This window comes from Arachis hypogaea, chromosome 12, assembly GCF_003086295.3.
Source record: "Arachis hypogaea cultivar Tifrunner chromosome 12, arahy.Tifrunner.gnm2.J5K5, whole genome shotgun sequence".
NCBI lineage: Eukaryota > Viridiplantae > Streptophyta > Magnoliopsida > Fabales > Fabaceae > Arachis > Arachis hypogaea.
The window spans coordinates 36,904,279-36,924,528 of NC_092047.1; the positions used below are offsets into that span (position 1 = coordinate 36,904,279).

The following is a 20,250-nucleotide window of genomic DNA, read 5'->3' on the forward strand; positions in this document are numbered from 1 at the left end:
TACAAGGTGACCATAGCTTGCTTCATACCAACAATCTCTGTGGGATTCGACCCTTACTCACGTAAGGTATTACTTGGACGACCCAGTGCACTTGCTGGTTAGTTGTATCGAAGTTGTGACAATTATGAATTAAGATCAAAGCACCAAGCTTTGGAGCCATTACCAGGGATTGTTCGAGCCTGGACATCACAATTTCGTGCACCAGAAACAGTGTTCTCTGATCCAGAAGATCCAACCTTGTCTGTGGCGTTTTGAGTAGGATCACCAAGGGAATGGATTGCTAGAGCTTCACCCCCATTCAGATTGGATGACCGCTAACCTGGCGTTTGATTTGAAGCAGAGGAGATTAATGACCGCTGACCCGGCGTTAATCATATATAGCCTGCCATGGAATGAATCAATCAGAAGTTGGAGTAGAAGGTGAGAAAAGTTGATCCAAAAGGAAGAAGTATCTTCGAAGCCTCAACCGTTCTCATACCATTGATTTCACACCTATCTAATAACGTTCTATTTATTTATCTGTTTTTATGCGTTTTCTCGTGACAACTATATTTTCTATCCGCCTAACTAAGATATGCAAGATAATCATTGCTTGCTCAAACCAACAATCTTCGTGGGATCGACCCTCACTCACCTGAGGTATTACTTGGATGACCCGGTGCATTTGCTAGTCTATCTGTGCGAAACTTGCGGAGTTAGTGCATCCCCAAGTGTCTGTGCATAGCTTTTTCTCAATCATAATCAAATTCAGCTCATTGGGGAAATTTTCAGGGAGTTAATGTGCCCGGCTACATCTTGCGATGTAGGATCAACAGAATATCGAGTCTCGACCTGGAGCAAGTGGTGGTGAGCCACTGCATCTACCCAGGAAAACTTGTATCTCAGATATAAAGAAGTGCACAAGCCAATATATCATTCTTATTCATTTATTCAATATCATTATGGCCAATATTCATCAATTATATAATATTTTTGCACTTCTCAATCATAATTCATCATATCTCAAACTTTCTTTACTTCCAAGTTACCACCCCTTCATAGTTCAACCCCATTTACTATCATTACAACTAAGTTTTAGGGTCTTAGAGAGTAAAAATAGAGGTTAAGAAGTTTGAAATCATATTAAAATCACAAAATACAATATTGCTGAAAAATAGGATTCCGCATACACATGAGTAGTCATGCGTACGCGGGGGTGCATTTTACCGTGCTCGCGTATGCATGTACACTCCCGTGTATGCGAGACTTCAAAACAGAATGAAATGCTTGCGTCGCGTGCGAGTGTCTGCATATGCAACCCCTTAAATTTACATTCTCATGTATGCATGCACCCTCTCACATACGCAGGACATCAAAACAGAATAAAATGCCCACGTCGCGTGTGTGGTCGCGAACGCGAGTTCTGCAGAATGGCTAAAAATTGTTAAGTGCTGTAGAATCTACCTTTACACACCAAACTTCCGACGCGCATAACTTTTCCGTTAAAAATCATTTTTAGTTCGTTCTTCAAACGGCGTAAATTTCACGGTCTCAATTTTCATTTAAGACAAGTTTGGAAAAGTTTGAGAGTCCGGAAGCCGAGTTATAGCACGCCAAAATTTGGTCAAAAATAAGTTTTTCTTTAACAAATCTCAAACCTCTATTTTTGCCAATTTCATAGCTCAATAACAACACTCCAAGCTTTTAAGTAGCATCAAAATATACCAACCCACATCCCAATACTCACATTCATTTCATAGCACCCCAATGCACAACTTCAACAAGTTTAACCTCAACAATTCACATTCAATACAACCTTATACTCAATCATCAATATATCATTCTTGTTCATTAAAATCATCATTTCATCAACCATCCACCACATTCATATCAACACATACTATATTCACTGAAACCAATAAATATGCACCAAACACACAATTCAATCTATCCTAGGTCGTCTAGCCTAAGTTTTCACAAAACATTATATATTACATACGAGAAACCAAAACCATACCTTGGCCGATTTCTCCCTAAACTAGAGACACCTCAAATTGGCCCCAAGACACAGCCTCCAAAGTTCCCAACCTCCAAGATTTCAGCACTCACGGTTCAACCAAGCTTTCAGCCTCCACAATTATGCTCCAAAATCACATATACACTTCCTAATACATATTATTACACCCATATATAAAATTTCAATACTTAACCACAAATAATCAAGGAATTCACTAGGGTTTGAGAATCATTACCTTACTCATGCCTCAATTGAACAAAACCCGCTAATCCCTCAAGCTTAATTTGAGCCCAAACACCAAGACATCAAATTTCAATAACCAAACTCCCAAATTTTTTAAAATTAGGGGGGAATGAGAGGATGAGATTGAAACGAGGTTCCTTACCAAAATTAGTTACCAGGCTTCGTAGAGCTCGATGCGGTGAACGCGTGGCCACAAATGGCGCGGCGATCGGAGCTCGGAGTTGAGAGTTATGTGGATTTGAATTCAATTCAAGGGTTTGTAACTTGGGGTGTTCTTCCCCCTCGTGTGTTTCAGTGTGAGTTTCATTTGGTGGAGGAGAGAGGAGTTGAAACTCTTTAAGTGTTAGATTGGTTGATTGGGCCTTGGGCTCGATTTGGACCCGATTCACCTAATTTGGCCCGTTTGGCCCAATTTTGGGTCAAAACCTTTAAAATTAGTGTTAAAATTCATGTTTTAATTATGTCTACATCATTAAACTCTAAAATTTAATTTTCTAATTTCTTTGTTTAATAATTAATTTATTCGTTAATTATTAGTTAATTGCGTGGGATTTACATGGCAGCTTCCTTTCAACAGGTAGGATGCGTGTTGCTAAAGCTAGATTAGAGATTTTTTGAACTTTAACAGAGATTCTGCGCACTTTTTTAGAGCTTTTTGACTGCCTTTTCAACATGGGAGTTGCGTGTTGTCAGGTTGTTTGCATGCAGGAGACAAGCTTGCTCCAAGAACATGCGATGCAACAGCTCTTTGGTCATTAATTTGGCTTCAACGAAGGTGTCGCATCTTCTGTTGTGTCAAGGTGAGGTGCCACATCTTCTGTTTGTTCAATACTGCTCTCTTTGCGGATAAGTCAACGACCTATGCATACGTGAAGTATCTACCAATGCTCCGCGATTTCAGTGGATTCACACTTACAGTTAGAGGAAGCACATCTCACGCATCTTTACAGGACCATTGTGTCGTACATCACAATACAATTGTAAGGAGATGGATGACCCTCTTAATGTTTTGTTCATTTGGGCGTGAGAGCAAATGCCATGACTTGCACTCGTTTTGAGACAGTAGCTTGCACCGGCTGATATACCAGTTGCTCGGAGGTAACAATACTATTCTAATCTGTATTTTGTTCGTATTTTATATGTGTTTTAACGCTATGTGTTGCAGGTGGAGCCATTGCACATGAAACAAAGCGTATAGATCGAAGATGGCAGCATCTTTTAGGTAGGAAATAGACGACATGGAAGAGGTCAGCGTTTCTACTCTGCGTATGTTAATATTAATTACGATATTAATTTTCTAATTTCGGATAATATGTTGCAGTTTGTCTGGTGGTCATAACAAGGACTGATCATACCCGCCGACTTACATGGACATCTTGAAGTATGTGGAACAATGATGTCCTTGTTGTCGTTAAGTGCATCGAATGGCACCTTGCATACTAAGTGATGCGCCAGCTTGGGCATGAACAACTCGTCCCTGATCCTGCAAAAATCATTAGAGTAGAGTACCATTGTAGAGTGTAGAACTATGACTGGAGCGGGTTACATGACGTATGGATAGAGATTTGGCACACTCGTCGTAACACTTGGTTGCGAGAATAGCATCCCCTTCCAATTACCAATTTTAGACTGTCTATTGATTATCGGACTTAGTGTACGGGTGCATTCGAGATATGGTTGAGATTGTCGGAGGGAGTTAATCAGCAACCATCACATCAACCACCTCAGCAACCACCACAACATTATCCAGTGTTTCAGCCATTCCCTTATTACCAACAATATCCACCCTAACAGCAACAACAACAACAACCAGAACCATTGCATCATCATCCACTATTTCAACCATTCCCTTATTATTACCAACAATATCTAGCATTATCTAGTGTTTCAAACTATATTAAGCCGCCAAATACGATAATGAGATTTTTGTACAAAATATTGCTTATCCTTTTTAACATATCACTTTTTTTGCTTTGACAGAGACCGTACTATAGCTCCACAAATGTCATAGTGTATGGAATGACAAACGAAAACGAATTATCACATGGAAAGCTCTCCCTCTCATGTGTATTCCGTTTAATCTTACCATTGTAATACACCATTATATTTGCTATATCCTCCATCATACTATCAACACACTAAAATAACACTCCTCATAATGAAGTAAATGGTAACGAGCTTCGCTTTTATAGACAGAGCATCCAACACGCAATTCACGTGTTGAAATCATATCGAATCAATACGTAACACATATCCAACACTCTCCCTACGTGTTGGATGAGGGCTCATCATGTGTCCAACACGCCCCTGTGTGTTGGTTGGAAGCTTGCCACGTGTCAAATACGTGTTTTACGTACTAACTCAACATACCACCTGCATATTGGACCTATTCCACCTGTAATATCCACCTACCTGCAATTATACCAAATAAGTTTATTTGTAATAAAAACGCCTCAAACTTTTTCGTATAAAAAAACATAAGTCAGGATAAATATCCATGGTAAAAAATTTTGTTACAGCACCTTTTTCCCAATCACACAACCCAATTATAAGCCAGCGTTTTAGCTGACAACAAAGCTGCAAAACTGCACAACCTTTAAGCTATGTGTTACCATAGATTTCTTGTGAAAAAATATCCATATTTTTATACAAATTTAATTTTTTTTATCCTATAATTCACTTTCATAATTTTTTTTTGTGAAATTACAATATTTACTCATGTGATAAAAATTCTAATTTTTACTATTACTAAGTTATCAAAATCAATTTTAATCAACTCTTAATAAAATTGATTATTGATTCATATGTTAGGTGTTAAAATTATGTTTTGCATTCAATATATAGTTACCAAAGCTGCGTTTGTTTACAGAAATAGGATATTGAGATAGAAACACAGAGATATAAAATCGTGTTTAACAGATGAGACATAAACAAAAACATTATATCCAGAGATACTAAATTAATATATTTTGTGTCTATTATAATAAAAAGAATACAAAAACACTAACAAATAACACAACTTATTTTTTATTTAATCTTTTATTATTCTTGTTAATTTTTTATAATTATACTTTTAATTATTATACTTTTTTTCAAAATTTTTAAATAAAAAATAAAAATAAATTAAATTTTTATAATTTATTTTATTTATTAAACAAAATATAAAAATATTAAATTTTGTGTCTCTATTTTTTATATTTTATTCTCAATAATTTGAAAAATAAATGCAACCCAAAAGATAGAGTCACCAAAAGACTACACTTATATGAAAATTCCAGAGGATCCAAAACATATATATATTTTTCAAGAACTTTGTCACACACGATCGAATTCATTCTATATTTCGGGAATATTAATACCGAAAAATTAGTACTAAGAAACAAACAAAGCAAATCAAACCAGAGTGCCTTAGAGGCAGCACGTGAGCATTATGTTAAATATTTTTTTATAATGTCTAAATTTTATTTATAGAATTTATAAATAAAAGAATGAACCTCACTTTATCTTATTTTTACTTTTAAATAAATAAGACGAAAGTTACATAAACACCAAAGAATCCCTATGTTAAATATATGTTAAATTTTACAATTTTGTTACGTTATTTCTGTCAATTTTTACTAACTTTTATTTATGATTATATTTAATAAAAATGTCTTTGCAAATGTATCTAATAAAAATATCTTTTTTATAGTTGTGTTTAATAAAAATGTCTTTATAAATATATTTCTTAGATATATCTTTTTATATATATATTTAAAATATAATAATTAATTATTATTGATATTAAGTTGACAGATAATATATTAATATCTTATATTTTTTCTAAATTTTATTCAGTTAGATGTTAGCCAGAAGAGGTTTTGTCCCAATTGGTTCAAATGGACCAGTGGCGGTGCTGAAAGGTCCTTCTTTAAAGTTTTAATTTATTTATTTAGCTGTCAATGTTCCATGCTGGGTTGGCATTTGGCTATGTCATCTTACCCACAACTTGATAGATTCTACTCGTTTCAGCTTTAATGACCTTCCACCCCAGTTGATCAAATTAAATTATTAGACCGCAAACGCGTCAAAATGTTATAACAAAATTTTTAAATATACTGATACACCGATATTTTATTAAATTTTAACAATTAATTTTAATTTTATATATTATATATATTTTTTATAATTAAAATTAATAATTAAAAATTATTAAAATATTAATATAACAATATACTTAAAATTTTTTTTATAATTTATATCTATTATTATTATTATTATTATTATTATTATTATTATTATTATCCTAAAATATCACTTAAGGCCAAAAGAGAAATTTAGAAATTTTAATGTAAAAATATCGAATTTTAGACGAATTTTTTTATTATTTTTTATTTTTTTATGCATAAAATAATTTAGATATAATATGTAATTTTTAAGTTAATTTTTTAAAAAGTTTAAAAATATATATACATTTTTTTATAATTTTATTTTCGATATGACAGTTACATAAAAAAGACATAATAATATTAGAAGTAATTTTAAAATCATAAAATATTAATAATTTATACTATATTTAGTTAAAAAATTATCAGTATATATCTAATTAATTTAAATTAGTTCTTTCAAAAATCTTAATTTTTTTAAAATAAATTATAAACTATTAATTATTTAAAAGACACAATATTTTTATAGAATATAAGATACAAATATCAAATAAAATAATACTTGAAATAAATTATAATAAAAAAAAATTTTTAATAATGTAAATTTAGAACAAAAATAAATATTTTTTATAAAAAAATATTTAAATACGCAATAAGATTAAAAAAATATAATTATGTAAGCATTAATATTATATATAATAATATAAATATTAAATATGTTAATATTAAAAAATAATTTTTTAAAAAATAAATATAAAAAATATATAAAAACTAATTTAAAAAATCTAAAAACTTAAGTGTTTAATATTAAATTAATTAAATAAAAAATATTAATATACTAAATAATTAAAAAAATAAACCATCATATAATAAAGAATATATATATATATATATATATATATATTACTAAATTATATAATATTTTTTATTTTTTAAATATACATCTTATATATAAATAAAATTTTAAAAATTCTGGGGGTTTGACCACTACTCTTCCCCCTCCCTCCTTGTCGGTCCCTGCCTAAGGCAACAACTGTGTCCAGCTTATTAGGCTTATTAGCTTATGCAACTTCGAATGTCCTTCACTCCTTCCTCATTTCGAATAATCTCTAACTCGGTTCGTATAAATACCAACATTACCTCCTCCCCTTCCCACAAGCACTACTCACCCTTCTCTGATATCAACACAGCTACTCACTTATAACTATATTATTATTATTATTATTATTATTATTATTATTATTGCATTTTTCCAAATTAGTTGCAGAAATGGCTTCTTCAAGTCCCTCCTTGCTTCTAATCCCTCTTCTTGTTGGTTCTATAATGGTTGTTGCATATGGTGCCAAGTTAGACCAAGAAGTTGACATCACATGGGGCGATGGGCGCGCCAAGATGCTCAACAATGGGGAGCTACTCACTTTGTCACTTGACAAAGCCTCAGGTTCTGGTTTCCAATCCAAGAATGAGTATCTCTTTGGCAAGATTGACATGCAGCTCAAGCTTGTTTCTGGAAACTCTGCTGGCACTGTAACTGCCTATTATGTAAGTTCTTGTCATTGTTGATGTTATATAATAATGTGTGTACGTTGTGATTGAAGTTTTTATAAATGTGAGTTACTGTTACTCGTGTGCAGTTATCTTCAAAAGGAGCAACTTGGGATGAGATAGACTATGAATTCCTTGGGAATTTGAGCGGCGACCCCTACATTCTTCACACAAATGTTTTCAGTCAGGGCAAAGGAAACAGGGAACAACAATTCTATTTATGGTTTGATCCTACGGCTGATTTTCACACTTACTCCATCACTTGGAACCCCCAAAGGATTATGTAAGTACCCATTATTAATTGAATTATGTTCAGTTTCGATTAATTTTTTCTTTAAAAAAATCATTTTTAAAAGAGAAAAGTTATTTTATATTTAAATAGATTTTTTTAAAAAAAATTTAAATATTAAAAACATTTTATTTTTATTTTTCAAAAATAAAATATTGTTGATTTTTTTAAATATTTTTTAATAAAAATAATTTTAAAAAATATATCCAAATATGTTTAAAATTTTAATAAAATACTTTATTTTTGAAAAAAAATTACTTTTTTTACTTAAATGAGTCAATCCAAATCACCAACTAGCTACGTGTATATATTACTTCTGTTTATGGAGACTGACCATATATATTTGTTCCAATCTTAATTCAGATTCTCAGTGGATGGAACTCCAATAAGAGAGTTCAAGAACTCAGAGAGCATTGGTGTCCCCTTCCCAAAGAGCCAGCCAATGAGAATATATTCAAGTTTGTGGAATGCAGATGACTGGGCAACAAGAGGTGGACTTGTGAAGACAGATTGGACAAAAGCTCCATTCACAGCTTCATACAGGAACTTCAATGCCGATGCTTGCATATGGTCTAATGGCGCATCATCTTGTGGTTCTGGTTCTGGTTTAGGTTCTTCTTCTACTACTAGCAGTTCATCATGGCTCTCACAAGAGTTGGACACTACGGCACAAGAGAGGCTAAGATGGGTCCAGAAGAACTATATGATATACAATTACTGCACTGATGCAAAGAGGTTTCCACAGGGTTTTCCTCCAGAATGCAGAACCTCCTAAAAACAGACAAAATAGAATGCCATTATTGTAGATTATTTTATTGGTGCTGCTATTTTAATTTTGATTCTTTCATCCCTTTTCAATTTTGTCACCACTACGATACTAATAAGTATGAATTCTTTTATGTATGAAATATACGTATATTCTTTTTCTGTGTTAGATCTTGTGTCTTTTCTCATTTTTGTAGTTTTTCATGACCGTGATAACAAAAATAAGGTACCATGCAACAATCAAAGAAATTTATAAGGTACCTTGCAATGTGATAAAAAATATATTCGGTTCAAACCAAAATTTTTGTGCTTTCTTGTTAATGTTTTTCTCAAATTCTTTTTCCTTTTTTTTCCGTCATCTTTTTCTCTTTTTTTTTTTCATTTTTTTTGTTTCATTCTTTTAAGATGAATAAAAAATAAGAAAAAAAATCAAATAAAAAAATAAAAAACAAAAATTACTACAATCATACTAAAAGGAGGAAGATTTATTGTTCGGTTTACTTATATTAGTATTCATCTTTTATCGCATATTACTCTATTTTATACTATATATATAAAAACGATAAATTTACCCTTAACATTTATAACTAATTTGTATAGTTTGTAAAAAAAAAAAGAAAATAAAAGTTTCCGCTTCAATTTAATTTTTGCAATTTTGATCAATTTTTAGTACACAATCGATTGTTTTAGCCGTTAAAAAAAAATAATTATCCAAATATTTTAAAATTGAATATTTTAGTCCTTCAAATTTTAAAATTCATAAAATAGTCTCCAACATTTATTTCTGTTAGACAATATAATTTTTCTGTTAGTCACTAGGAATGTTAATTTGTATATGTAACCATTAAGAATCCACGCCTGCGAGTTGGACAAATCAATTCCTAATGTAAAGTATAAAATAATCTCCGAAAAATTTTAAAAAATTCAAAACAGCTGCTAAAAAAATTCTAAAGATGTCAAAACAGTCCATTTGAATATTTTTTTTATCTTTTTCAAAAGTCAAAGTCTTATAGTATTTAATCAAATTAATAAAATATTATTAGATAATATATAATAAAAAAGAATACAAAAAATAACAAAACATATACTAAAAAATAATTTTATTTATTAATTCTAAAATGTGATAAGAAATAACATTATTTAATCATTAACCTGTGATGGTGCCGACGTCTTCTCCGAGGTGATGAAGCCGTTTGAGATCTTTGAGTAAGAATAAGGGGTGGTACCTATAAGGGACTCTGATATTTAAGTTAGTAAAAATTTTAGGTAGGTTTTGTGTAGATTAGAGTTGAAAATACTTGAGTTTGATGTGATATTTATATTGTCCGAAAAATAAGTTGTTATCTTTCTATAACTTATCTACCTATATTGGTGGGTGTTTATTCTCCCCTTTTATCTAGAGGTTGTTGGGATCTCATTTTGTATATATGAGCATGCTTGTATGTAAAGTTAAGATACTACATGCTAGGTCGGACCCAAGATGTCAGATGTGTTGGTGAGGCGAGTTTAGATTCTGTAGAGTGGGCTTTAGTCATTTTGGGCCTATTTTTGAGTCATGGGCTAGGGTATGAATGATGCCCCTGCTTGAGGCCGAGCTCTTACAATTCGGGCTCGTGTATTCAGCCAAGTCATTTCTTGTTATATACACAAGTCGGTCGAGTCAGTTTCACGACGTAGTCTCATAAGAAGAGATCGGCCGGCTTAACATGATTTTGAATTGATGTGACATTTCGTCCCTTTTATACCTGTTCGCGCGTCTCTTTGATTACCTTAGTAACCTGGTGTAGTCATTAAAAGCTTTTAAAAACATGGTGAAATTCTTTTTTCTTTTTTCTTTTAAAATCAAGGTGAAATTCTTTTCAAATCTTATCATCCTTCTTTTTTGTTTCAATTTCAGCAAAAACCCTTCTTTTTTTCTGAAGCTATTTTTTCTCTTTTTTCTTCTGTGCAAAATTCATTTTCTTGCTGAGCACCACTTTTGTTTCGGATTTCTTCTTCCTTGGCAGTCAATTGATGTTCGAGGATGCTTTCTACATTCGGGGTTGTCATTTCCGAAGTATGCGATTTTCATCCCTTCGTCATCAAAGGTTGGTGATTTCTTGCTAGTTTCTTTTTCTATTTTTGTTTGTATATTGTTGTAGTCTTTGTTGATTTCTTGCTAAAGTAGGGTTTGAAATGTTGAATCTTTTTTGAAAGTATACTTCTTTTGCTGCATAGTTCTTTCATTTGTGGCTTTGTAGTTTCTTGATGTCTCTACTTGTAAAATGTGTACTTTATTGCATGTAGATTGCCTTAGTGTGGTTGATATTTTTCTGGTTGCTTGTGAGTTTGGAGTTTATTTTGCTCTTAAATGATGCCATTGTCGCCTTTGATGATGGTGCCATTTGGGATTCCATGAACTGTGGTTATGCTTGTGGCTTCTTTGTTGTTGAAAATGGAAAAATATGTTTCGGTAATAACCTTCGACTTCTGTTGCTATTTGTCTGAGTTGTTTGTTGTCCGACTTATAGTAACGTATTTACCTTTCTTTTTGTGGGTATATTTTCTGTATATCTTGTTTAGTAGTGTAAGTTGTGCCTTCCAACATCCCCTCTGACTTAGATTGGGTAGATAGCATAGTTCTAGCCACTGTGTCTATAGTTGATAGAGATATATTAGAAGAGTTCTGACTTAAACATATAATTTGTAGGAAATAGGAGGATGAAGAGAATTATGTGTTAGAAGCCTCTTTTCGAGGTACCCAGGACAGAAAGGTGTTTTCCATCTTCGAGGATTCCTTCCATGATTTCAAAAATTACTATTTTAAGGTCCGACTTTCTAAGGGTGTCCGGCCTTTCTATCAAAATGAGAGGGGGCAATATATGTTCTATTTGTATTAGGAGGAGGTGCCAATAGTTGTAAAATATAATCTTGAGGATCTTGATGAGTTGGAGTAGAGTATAGTGGCCTTTTTCCAGGAATGTTGGGGTCAATTTCCTCATTTAGACACAGAAAATTTTGGTAGCAAAACCGAGCTATGTTCGGATTGAACTAGCTCGAGAGCTTTATTTTGTAGATAGCCTTTTATTTATATATCTTGTGTTTGCTAAGTCTTTGACCTCTTTTGCTTTCAAAAAAGGGACCAATGGCTCGGCTCATTACAACAGACTTAGGCAGGCCAAGAAGAATAAGGCTGCTCGATAGGCTAAGCTCAAGGAGGCTAGCAAGTTAGGTAGCACTTTCACCCCACCTCCAAAGTTGGGTCCAACCTCTTATCCATCTAGAAAATCTATGAAACCTCTTTAATGAATCCACATTTGATGATAATTTTTTGCTCGAAATGAGTGGATTTCATCACATAAACTTGTATTTATTTACTTGAATAGTATACTTTTGTACATTCTCTCTAAATTGCACCTAATTGTTGAAAACATGCTTTTTATACTGTAAATAGTCAATTTAATTCCACTTTTATTCCATTCGATACTGTGATATATTTTGTTGAGTGATTTCAGGACTAACAGACAAGGATGACTTTGGAGAAGTGGAAGGAAAGCATACAAAGTGGGAGAATTCATGAAAAAACAAATGAAAAGAGCACACTGGTGCATGCGTACACACACCTATCTAGCATACGCACAAGTGGAGCATTTTGGTGCATGCGAACGCACACATACCCTTATGTACACACAAGAGAGATTTCAGTAAGTGTGTGTACACACACATGGTTGTGCATACGCACAAGTACGAGCACGTGCCTGATTAAGAAAGTCACGTGGCTCACGATTTTAGGGGCCTCTTTGGCGCAAAAATGCTGAAGCTCTATCAAAAGGGGTAATATTCCAACACATACATACATCATTTTTAGCAAGTTTTGATTAGGTTTTAGTTAGTTTTCTCTTAGGAAAATACTATCAATTCTCATTAGGGTTTTATTAGCATTTTTGGTAGAAATTGCTATTTATATTTTCAATCTTGGATTCTAGCTTGTTTCCATTATAAGTTGCCTTTAATTTTCTCTTTAATTACACTATATTTACTCATACTTAGTTTAATTACTTGTGAATCTTTGAGTTTCTTGTTGATGAATTTGATGTTTTAAGGTTTATACATGCTTGATTGAGTTACTATTGTTGATTGTTTTCATTGATTAGTCATAGTTTCAAATATCTTTTGCAATTTATTATATTTTGTTATTGTGCCCACCAAGTATTTGTTGAAATGCCCATTTTAAATATGGCGTAGATTTTCTCTCCTTGACTTGGGGCTTGAGTAACTAGGATCCTAGAGTCATTAATGTCCAATATTAAGTGGTAAGTTTGGGTTGTTAGTTGCTCTTGTTTCCACTAACACTAGCTTTTTACTAAGCTTAATTAGTAAGTTAGTTAGGATTTGTAGATTGAGGCCAATTATGCCTACTTAACTTTTTTCATTATTTAGGGGTTAACTAAGTGGGATTAACTCATTGTAATTGCCATGGTTATGGTTATGACAAGGATAGAATTCCTTAACTCTCAACTCTAAGTCAAGGGTCTTTCATGCATTGAATTACATTCTCATTAGTTTATTGCTTCTATCGTCTTTAATTTGCATTAATTATTTTTTGATCTAGTGATAGCTTAGTAATTGTTCTTGTTTATGCTTGCTTAGTTCATTGTTTTGCTTGTTTGCTAATTCTAGTTCTTGTTATTTCATTGCTTTAGTTCATTTAATTTCTAAGTTCTTTAATTTCCGTTCTATGTGTGAAAACCCCCTAAATTCACAACCAAACTTGTGCACTTGATTTCTAGTCTGAGGAAAAACGACCCGAGAAGTAAAACTCTTGGTTTTTATTGATTTCAATTATGACACTCTTCTTTTAAACTTTGATTGAGAGTTATTAGTCGGTTTGGAACTATACTTGCAACATGATTCTTTTGTAAAAATTCTAAATCGACATTAAATCCTCCTATCAAGTTTTTGGTGTCGTTGACGAGGACTATGCAATTGCGTGTCATATTTTTTATTGTTGTGAATATGTGAATAATATGAATAGTTACTTCTTGCTTGTTAGTTGACACGAATTGGTAGAGAGTGCTTTTGTTTTGGTAGTTATTATTACTTATTAGTTGTTAGTTTATTTCTTTAATTACTCTTGTTTTGGTTTTTAATAATTCCTTAATTTCTATGATTTCCCAGTTGAATGACACAGTCGCTTCCAGACCCCAGCTTGGCCCTGTTTGATCCTGAGAGAGAAAGAACTTTAACTCACATTAGGCAAGCTCGGCGTCAGTTAGTGATGAATCCATATTTGATGATGATTTTTGGTTAGAATTGAATGGATTTTCATCGTATAAACTTACAATTATTCCCTTGAATAGCATGCTTTTGAACATCCCTCCCAAATTATGCTTGATTATGAAAATATGCGCTTTTGTGCCTAATTTAATCTATTTTATTCCATTTGCCTTCCATTCGATGCCTTGATGTTGTTTGTGAGTGATTTCAGGTGTATAAGGTAGGAACGGGTTGGAGAAAATGGAAGAAGAGCATGCAAAGTGGAGGAAACATAAAGAATCAAAGGAGATGAGTTCAGAGACATGTGCATGCGCACGGATGCTTGTGCGTGCACACGGCTGCTTGTGCGTACGCACAGCTGTCCAATCAGAGCGCGTAGATTTTTTCGAGCGCGTCGCGCGTCCATTCAAGCATCACTTAGTGTGCGTGCGCACGGCTACTTGTGCGTACGCACAGGACGAAATTTTTCGCAAGGTGTGCGGACACACGCATCTGTGCGTCCGCACAGGTATCCGCACATGGCTTCATTAAAAGAGCACGTGACTCACGATTTGGGGGCTTTGGAGGCCCATTTCTAAAGTTTTCTAGCTCATATTGGAGGGGAAATGAGGGACATAGGATAGCATATCATTAGTATAGTTTAGGAGTAGTGGTATGAAGTTTTTAGTTTTAGTTTTTTTCTCTAAGTTTTTCATCATCTCTATTAGGGTTTATGTTCCGAGGGTTACCTGAAACTGGAGGTCAATCTCGGATGAGATCTTTGGTACTGGTTGGAGATGACGTGTCCGGCTGGCTGGAGGCGGCCGGAGCTGTTGTGTTCGACTTGTTGGACTTGCTGCACTGCTGATCCTTGGCCACCGGAGGGTGGGGGGTACCTGCAAGAGACTCTGATGCTTAAGTTAGCATGGGTATTAGGCAGGTTTTTATGTAGAATCAGAGTATGAGTTATATCTGGGTGTTCCAGTGTATTTATAGTAGTGTGGGCTGACCTTTCTGATAAGATAAGTTAGTTATCTTATCTTATCTTATCCTGTTTTGGATGAAGTCAGCTTATCTTCAAGGGAACTGCCTTTATCTCTATAGGCTGGGATTGCCTTTGGATTGGGGTCGTGTTCCTCTATTTGGGCCCTTTATTGGGCTTTCCTGTCGATATGGGCGAGTTCTTTGTAACGAAGTCGGTCCGCTTGACCTTAACAGGTCGGTCGCTGCATCGTCGATCATCCCAGGTCGGATAGCTCGACCCAGGGTATGAACAGTGCCCCTGCTTGAGCTCGGTCTTCTTTGTCGAGGTCGAGTCCTTGACTTCGGTCCTTCTCGTAGCGAAGCCGAACTCAAGCATTTTGTCGACTTCTTTTGTAGCAGCTTTTGAATGTAGAACGTTTTCCTCTACAAGCGCGTGCTTTTATATCGGTGCTTTGAGAACGTGCGAGGGTTTAATGCCTTTTAATTTCAGCATTAATTGCCCCGTTTCCTTTTGGCTCTTTTATTTTGATTTTGAAAACCCAGAAACGGTTTCTCTTCTTTCGCCCTTTTCGTAACTTCTTCGCATTTTTCCCTTCATTCTCTCGCTTTCAACTTTTCTTTGTGTTGCGGCATTTGTTTGATTTTTCTGAAGCCTCTGCCTGGAGTTCGTGGTTTCGCGTTTCAGCCCAGTGACGTTTTCTTTTGCTCGTGTCTTTTCTTTTGCTTCGAGGTAGTGATTCCAGATTTCGCCGTCCCTCTTCACCTTCCCTGAAGTCTGCTGCCTTTTCAGGTTGGTACTAACTTTCTTGCTTCTTTCACGGCTTCATCTTTAGTTTTTTGGTGAAGCTTTTGCTTTTGCATGTTTTGAAAGTTTGAACCTTTTCATGATTTTGCATCTGTTTGTCGCTGTAAATGCGTTTTTCTTGGCTTTCTTTTGTGTGTTCCTCTGGCATTTCCGTCGAGGCTTTATATGGTTTTTGTTTGTTGCTTCTGATTTTTTACTATCTGATAGAAACCCTGCATCCGTTCCTTGCTTTGCTTGATTGCTTTTTGTCTGATTTCTCAAAAGTTCGTACCTTTGATGATTTTTATTTGACGTGTTTTGATGTTTTGGGAATGCTTTTTGCTTGGTTGACTGTGATGACTTATGCTTCTGGAAATGCTTGCTTGTTTGAAGTCTTTTTCTTGTTTGTAAGATGTTGGGGTGAGAGCTGTAGATTTTCCTGGAAACCTTGCTTTGTTACTGCCTCCAAAGGATGCCCCAAGATTTTGGTTTGAGTCTTGGGGTTTTCCTTTTCTGTGTGTTCACCTGCATCGTATTGAGTTGTTTTCTCCCTTGTCCGAGATGTTTTTAGTAATCCCATCTTCTTTTCTTACTTGTAGGATTAGTTGGCCTCATGTCTTCTCGCAATAACATTGTAGAGATGTCTTCCAGAGTTCCCGAGGGGATGTCCGATTGGCTGGACTCCCTTGTTTTGTTGTGTGTTTCTATTGTGGATGCTAAATTTTTCACAGAGCTGAGGAAGCGCTATAGGATTTGTGATAACAGTGCCCGCGAGAGTGATTATGAGCTTGTTGCTCCTGATTCCGATGGGAGAGTTTGTTTTCCGACTTCCGTCGAGGGGGAGCGTCCCTCTTTCTATGCTTATGAATACTTTTTCAGCCAATTAAACGTTACTTTCCCTTTTACTGCTTTTGAAACTAACTTGTTGTGGTCCTGCAATATTGCTCCATCCCAGCTTCATCCGAACTCCTGGGGTTTTATCAAAATATTTCAACTTCTTTGCCATGAGTTGGACATAACACCTTCTGAAACTCTTTTCCTTTATCTTTTTGTCTCGGCCAAACCTGGAGGTTCCTCTAGAAAGAAAGCTTCCTGGGTTTCTTCCAGGTCGGCCCAGGGGCATAAAGTTTTTGCCATGTATGACGAGTCGTTTAAAGATTTTAAGAACTATTTCTTCCGAGTCCGTGCCATTGAGGGGGTTCGCCCCTTTTTTCTTGATGAAAATGATGAGCCTGCTTTTCCTCTGGAGTGGTAAAAGAATGTAAGAGTGCCACGTTACACATGGAAAATGCTTAGTGAGGTTGAGCGGGCCTTTGTAGTTGTTCTCGAAGATTTGTGGGGGAAGCCTCCCCATCTGGACACGAAGAGATTTTTGAGTGATCCATCTTTGGTTCGGGCTGCTTTGGGTACTGTCTGATTTATTTTTATACTTGCTCCCGAGCTTTGTTTCTCCTGTGTTGTAACTTGTCTTTGTTTTTTGTGTTTTTCAGAGATGTCGAAGAATAATGATTCTATGAGAGCCTATAAGAAGGCGAAGAAGGCGACCGCTGCTTTAAACATCTCGGCCAAGGCGGCCGGAGAGGGGTCTTCTCAGCCTCTAGTTAAACCTCCTATACCGAGTTCTCCCGGGCCGAGGAGAGCAATTCCTACTCCCTGGGTCCGTCTGGTCGATCCTCCACAATCTTCCGTTGCAGCTTCCAGTGCCCCTCCTAGTAAAAAGCAAAGAACAACTGAGCCTTTCAACCTTGATGCTCCTGATTTTGATGCGGTTGAGTTTGTAGATCAACAAATCGGCCCTTATGGTGTTCTTCCTATGGACGACGTGTCGCTTCTTCATCATTTTGATTATATCACCCGGAGTGGTATTAAGTTGGCCCACATGGGGGCAGCCCTATATCGAACTACTCAAAGTCTTCCTCTCCATGCTACTAAAGCTTTTATGGAGGAGGCGAAACAGAAGTTTGATCGGATGAAGGACTTGAAGCGGGAGCTTGAAGTAAGGGTGGCCAAGTTGGAGAAAGACTTGGAGAATGAAAAGGCTAGTTCTACTTCTCTGGCTGGTTCTCTGAGACTGGCCGAGGACACGGCTATGCGGCATAAGGACAGTTATTTGACGTCTTACCGGGAGGTGTTGCATCTGAGAGAAGAATTGGAGAATGCCCGGGCTAATTATTCCGAACTCCAAGGTCATCTTGTTGGCAGTGTAACTGCTGCCTATGAGAACCCGAGGGAACAAGTTCGGGTTATTGCTCCCGAGGCCGACCTGACCCTCTTTAGCTTGGAGAACGTTGTCAGGGATGGCAAGGTTGTCCCTAATGACGAGGATGAGGATGATGTCGATCCTCCCCCTGTAGCCTCTACCAAGGTATCGACTTCTGCTGTCCCTGCCGAGGTTGGTCCTCCCGCTTCTGACCCCGACTGCCAGATCGTGAACCAGGATAACGGTACTGTAGATACCGTTCCTCTCCAGACTCGGCCTCCGTCTCCTCAGCCTGATGCTGCTAAAAAATCTTCTGACCCTTAGTTTTAACTTTATTCTGGATATGTAGTTGGCCCGGCTTGTGGGCTTTTTTAAACTCTTTATGTTTTGTTAATTGCTGACACTTTCCCGTTGCTTGTCTAGCAACTTTTGTTTTTTATGAAAAACAAATGGTAGCATGCTTTAGCTTTTTTGAGATAGGTTTTGGTGTCCTCTGAGGCTTTTATAACCTTGTGGATGATATCGCGCTTTTTGTGCTTGACTTGGTATCTCTTTTGGATTGCTTTGTATTTTGTATCTTGAATCCTGTGTGGTTGTGACTAGGTAGGTCTAACTTGATTTTTGGTTCGTTCTCGCTCCGGCTTGTATTTCTGACGATTTGTAACCGATTTCTTCAAGTTAGTCCTCCAAGTTGTTTTCGCAGTCCTTTTCTAAGTTATTTTTGTAATCCCTTTCCTGGATCTTTGTCAGGTCTCTTTCAGGGATTGCTTTGATGACTTTTAAGTAGTAGGAGTCCGACTTGGTTATATCAGTCTCCTTTAAGTTATTTTTGTAATCCTCTTTTTTGGATCTTTGTCCGATCTCTTTCAGGGATTACTTTTATAACTTTTTAGTTGTAGGAGTCTGACTTGGTTATATCGATCTCCTTTAAGTTATTTGTAGTCCTCTTTCTTGGATCTTTGTCAGATCTCTTTCAGGGACTACGTTGATAATTTTTAAGTAGTAGGAGTCTGATTTGGTTATATCGGTCTCCTTTAAGTTATTCGTAGTCCTCTTTCTTGGATCTTTGTCAGATCTCTTTTAGGGATTACTTTTATAACTTTTTAGTTGTAGGAGTCCGACTTGGTTATATCGGTCTCCTTTAAGTTATTTGTAGTCCTCTTTCTTGGATCTTTATCAGATCTCTTTCAGGGACTACGTTGATAACTTTTAAGTAGTAGGAGTCCGACTTGGTTATATCGGTCTCCTTTAAGTTATTCGTAGTCCTCTTTCTTGGATCTTTGTCAGATCTCTTTCAGGGACTACGTTGATAACTTTTAAGTAGTAGGAGTCCGACTTGGTTATATCGGTCTCCTTTAAGTTATTCGTAGTCCTCTTTCTTGGATCTTTGTCAGATCTCTTTCAGGGACTACTTTGATAACTTCTCATTTTGGGCTGACTTTGTCATGTCGAGCCCTTCTAAGTTAAAGTAATCCTCTTTAATAGGGTTGGCCAGACCTCTTTCCAGGGTTTACTTATAACTTGGGTTGACTTGGTCCGACTTCTCAACGTCGGCCAGTCTTTAAGTTATTATTTTAGCAATCCGTAAGACCTCGTCAGGTTCTTTTTTGGATCACTTTCGATAACTTCTTACATTATTCTGTGTTCATCTTTGTCGATTTGTAGAAAGTGGTTGTCATCTCTAGATCATCCTTTGGGTGAATCGCGTTTTCACCTTTATCGGACGGTTGTCTTTATCGTGATCGTGCAGTGAAATTGTTTTTCACTTTCTGCCGATCTGTTGCTTTATAATCGGATGATGAATGCTTCAGATTAATGCGTCTTGAAATCTTTGTAGAATATCTAAAATATATTTTATTTAAAGGAAAAGTGCAAATATATACATATGGGTTTGTCTGAGTCTCAACTTGGTGCCTCATTAAAAAACCTTTTCAGGAAAAAGAGTGCATCCAATAATGAGATCTTTTATCTTTTCTAACTGTAGTACCTTCTGAGGTTGCAGGCGTGCCATGACCTGGGAAGCTCTCGTCCATCGAATTCAGACAGTCTGTAGTAGCCCTTTCC

The 20,250-nt window shown here is 35.6% G+C and overlaps 1 protein-coding gene across 1 annotated transcript; it reads left to right on the forward strand.

Annotated features, from left to right (window-relative positions):
• The first annotated feature begins 7,356 nt into the window (after positions 1-7,356).
• Positions 7,357-9,152, forward strand: LOC112727310 (probable xyloglucan endotransglucosylase/hydrolase protein 23). Its single transcript, XM_025777002.3, has 3 exons — positions 7,357-7,926; positions 8,019-8,212; positions 8,582-9,152. Exons 1-3 carry the CDS (start codon positions 7,654-7,656, stop codon positions 8,991-8,993), a joined length of 879 nt encoding a protein of 292 aa, XP_025632787.1. The 5' UTR covers positions 7,357-7,653; the 3' UTR covers positions 8,994-9,152.
• Positions 9,153-20,250: the final 11,098 nt, after the last annotated feature.

Excerpts from the sequence above, each read along its gene's own strand:
- LOC112727310 (XM_025777002.3), top strand. The coding sequence starts at position 7,654 with ATGGCTTCTTCAAGTCCCTCCTTGCTTCTAATCCCTCTTCTTGTTGGT. Across the intron at positions 7,927-8,018 it reads GCACTGTAACTGCCTATTAT|TTATCTTCAAAAGGAGCAAC; the intron begins GTAAGTTCTTGT and ends ACTCGTGTGCAG. Across the intron at positions 8,213-8,581 it reads TGGAACCCCCAAAGGATTAT|ATTCTCAGTGGATGGAACTC; the intron begins GTAAGTACCCAT and ends ATCTTAATTCAG.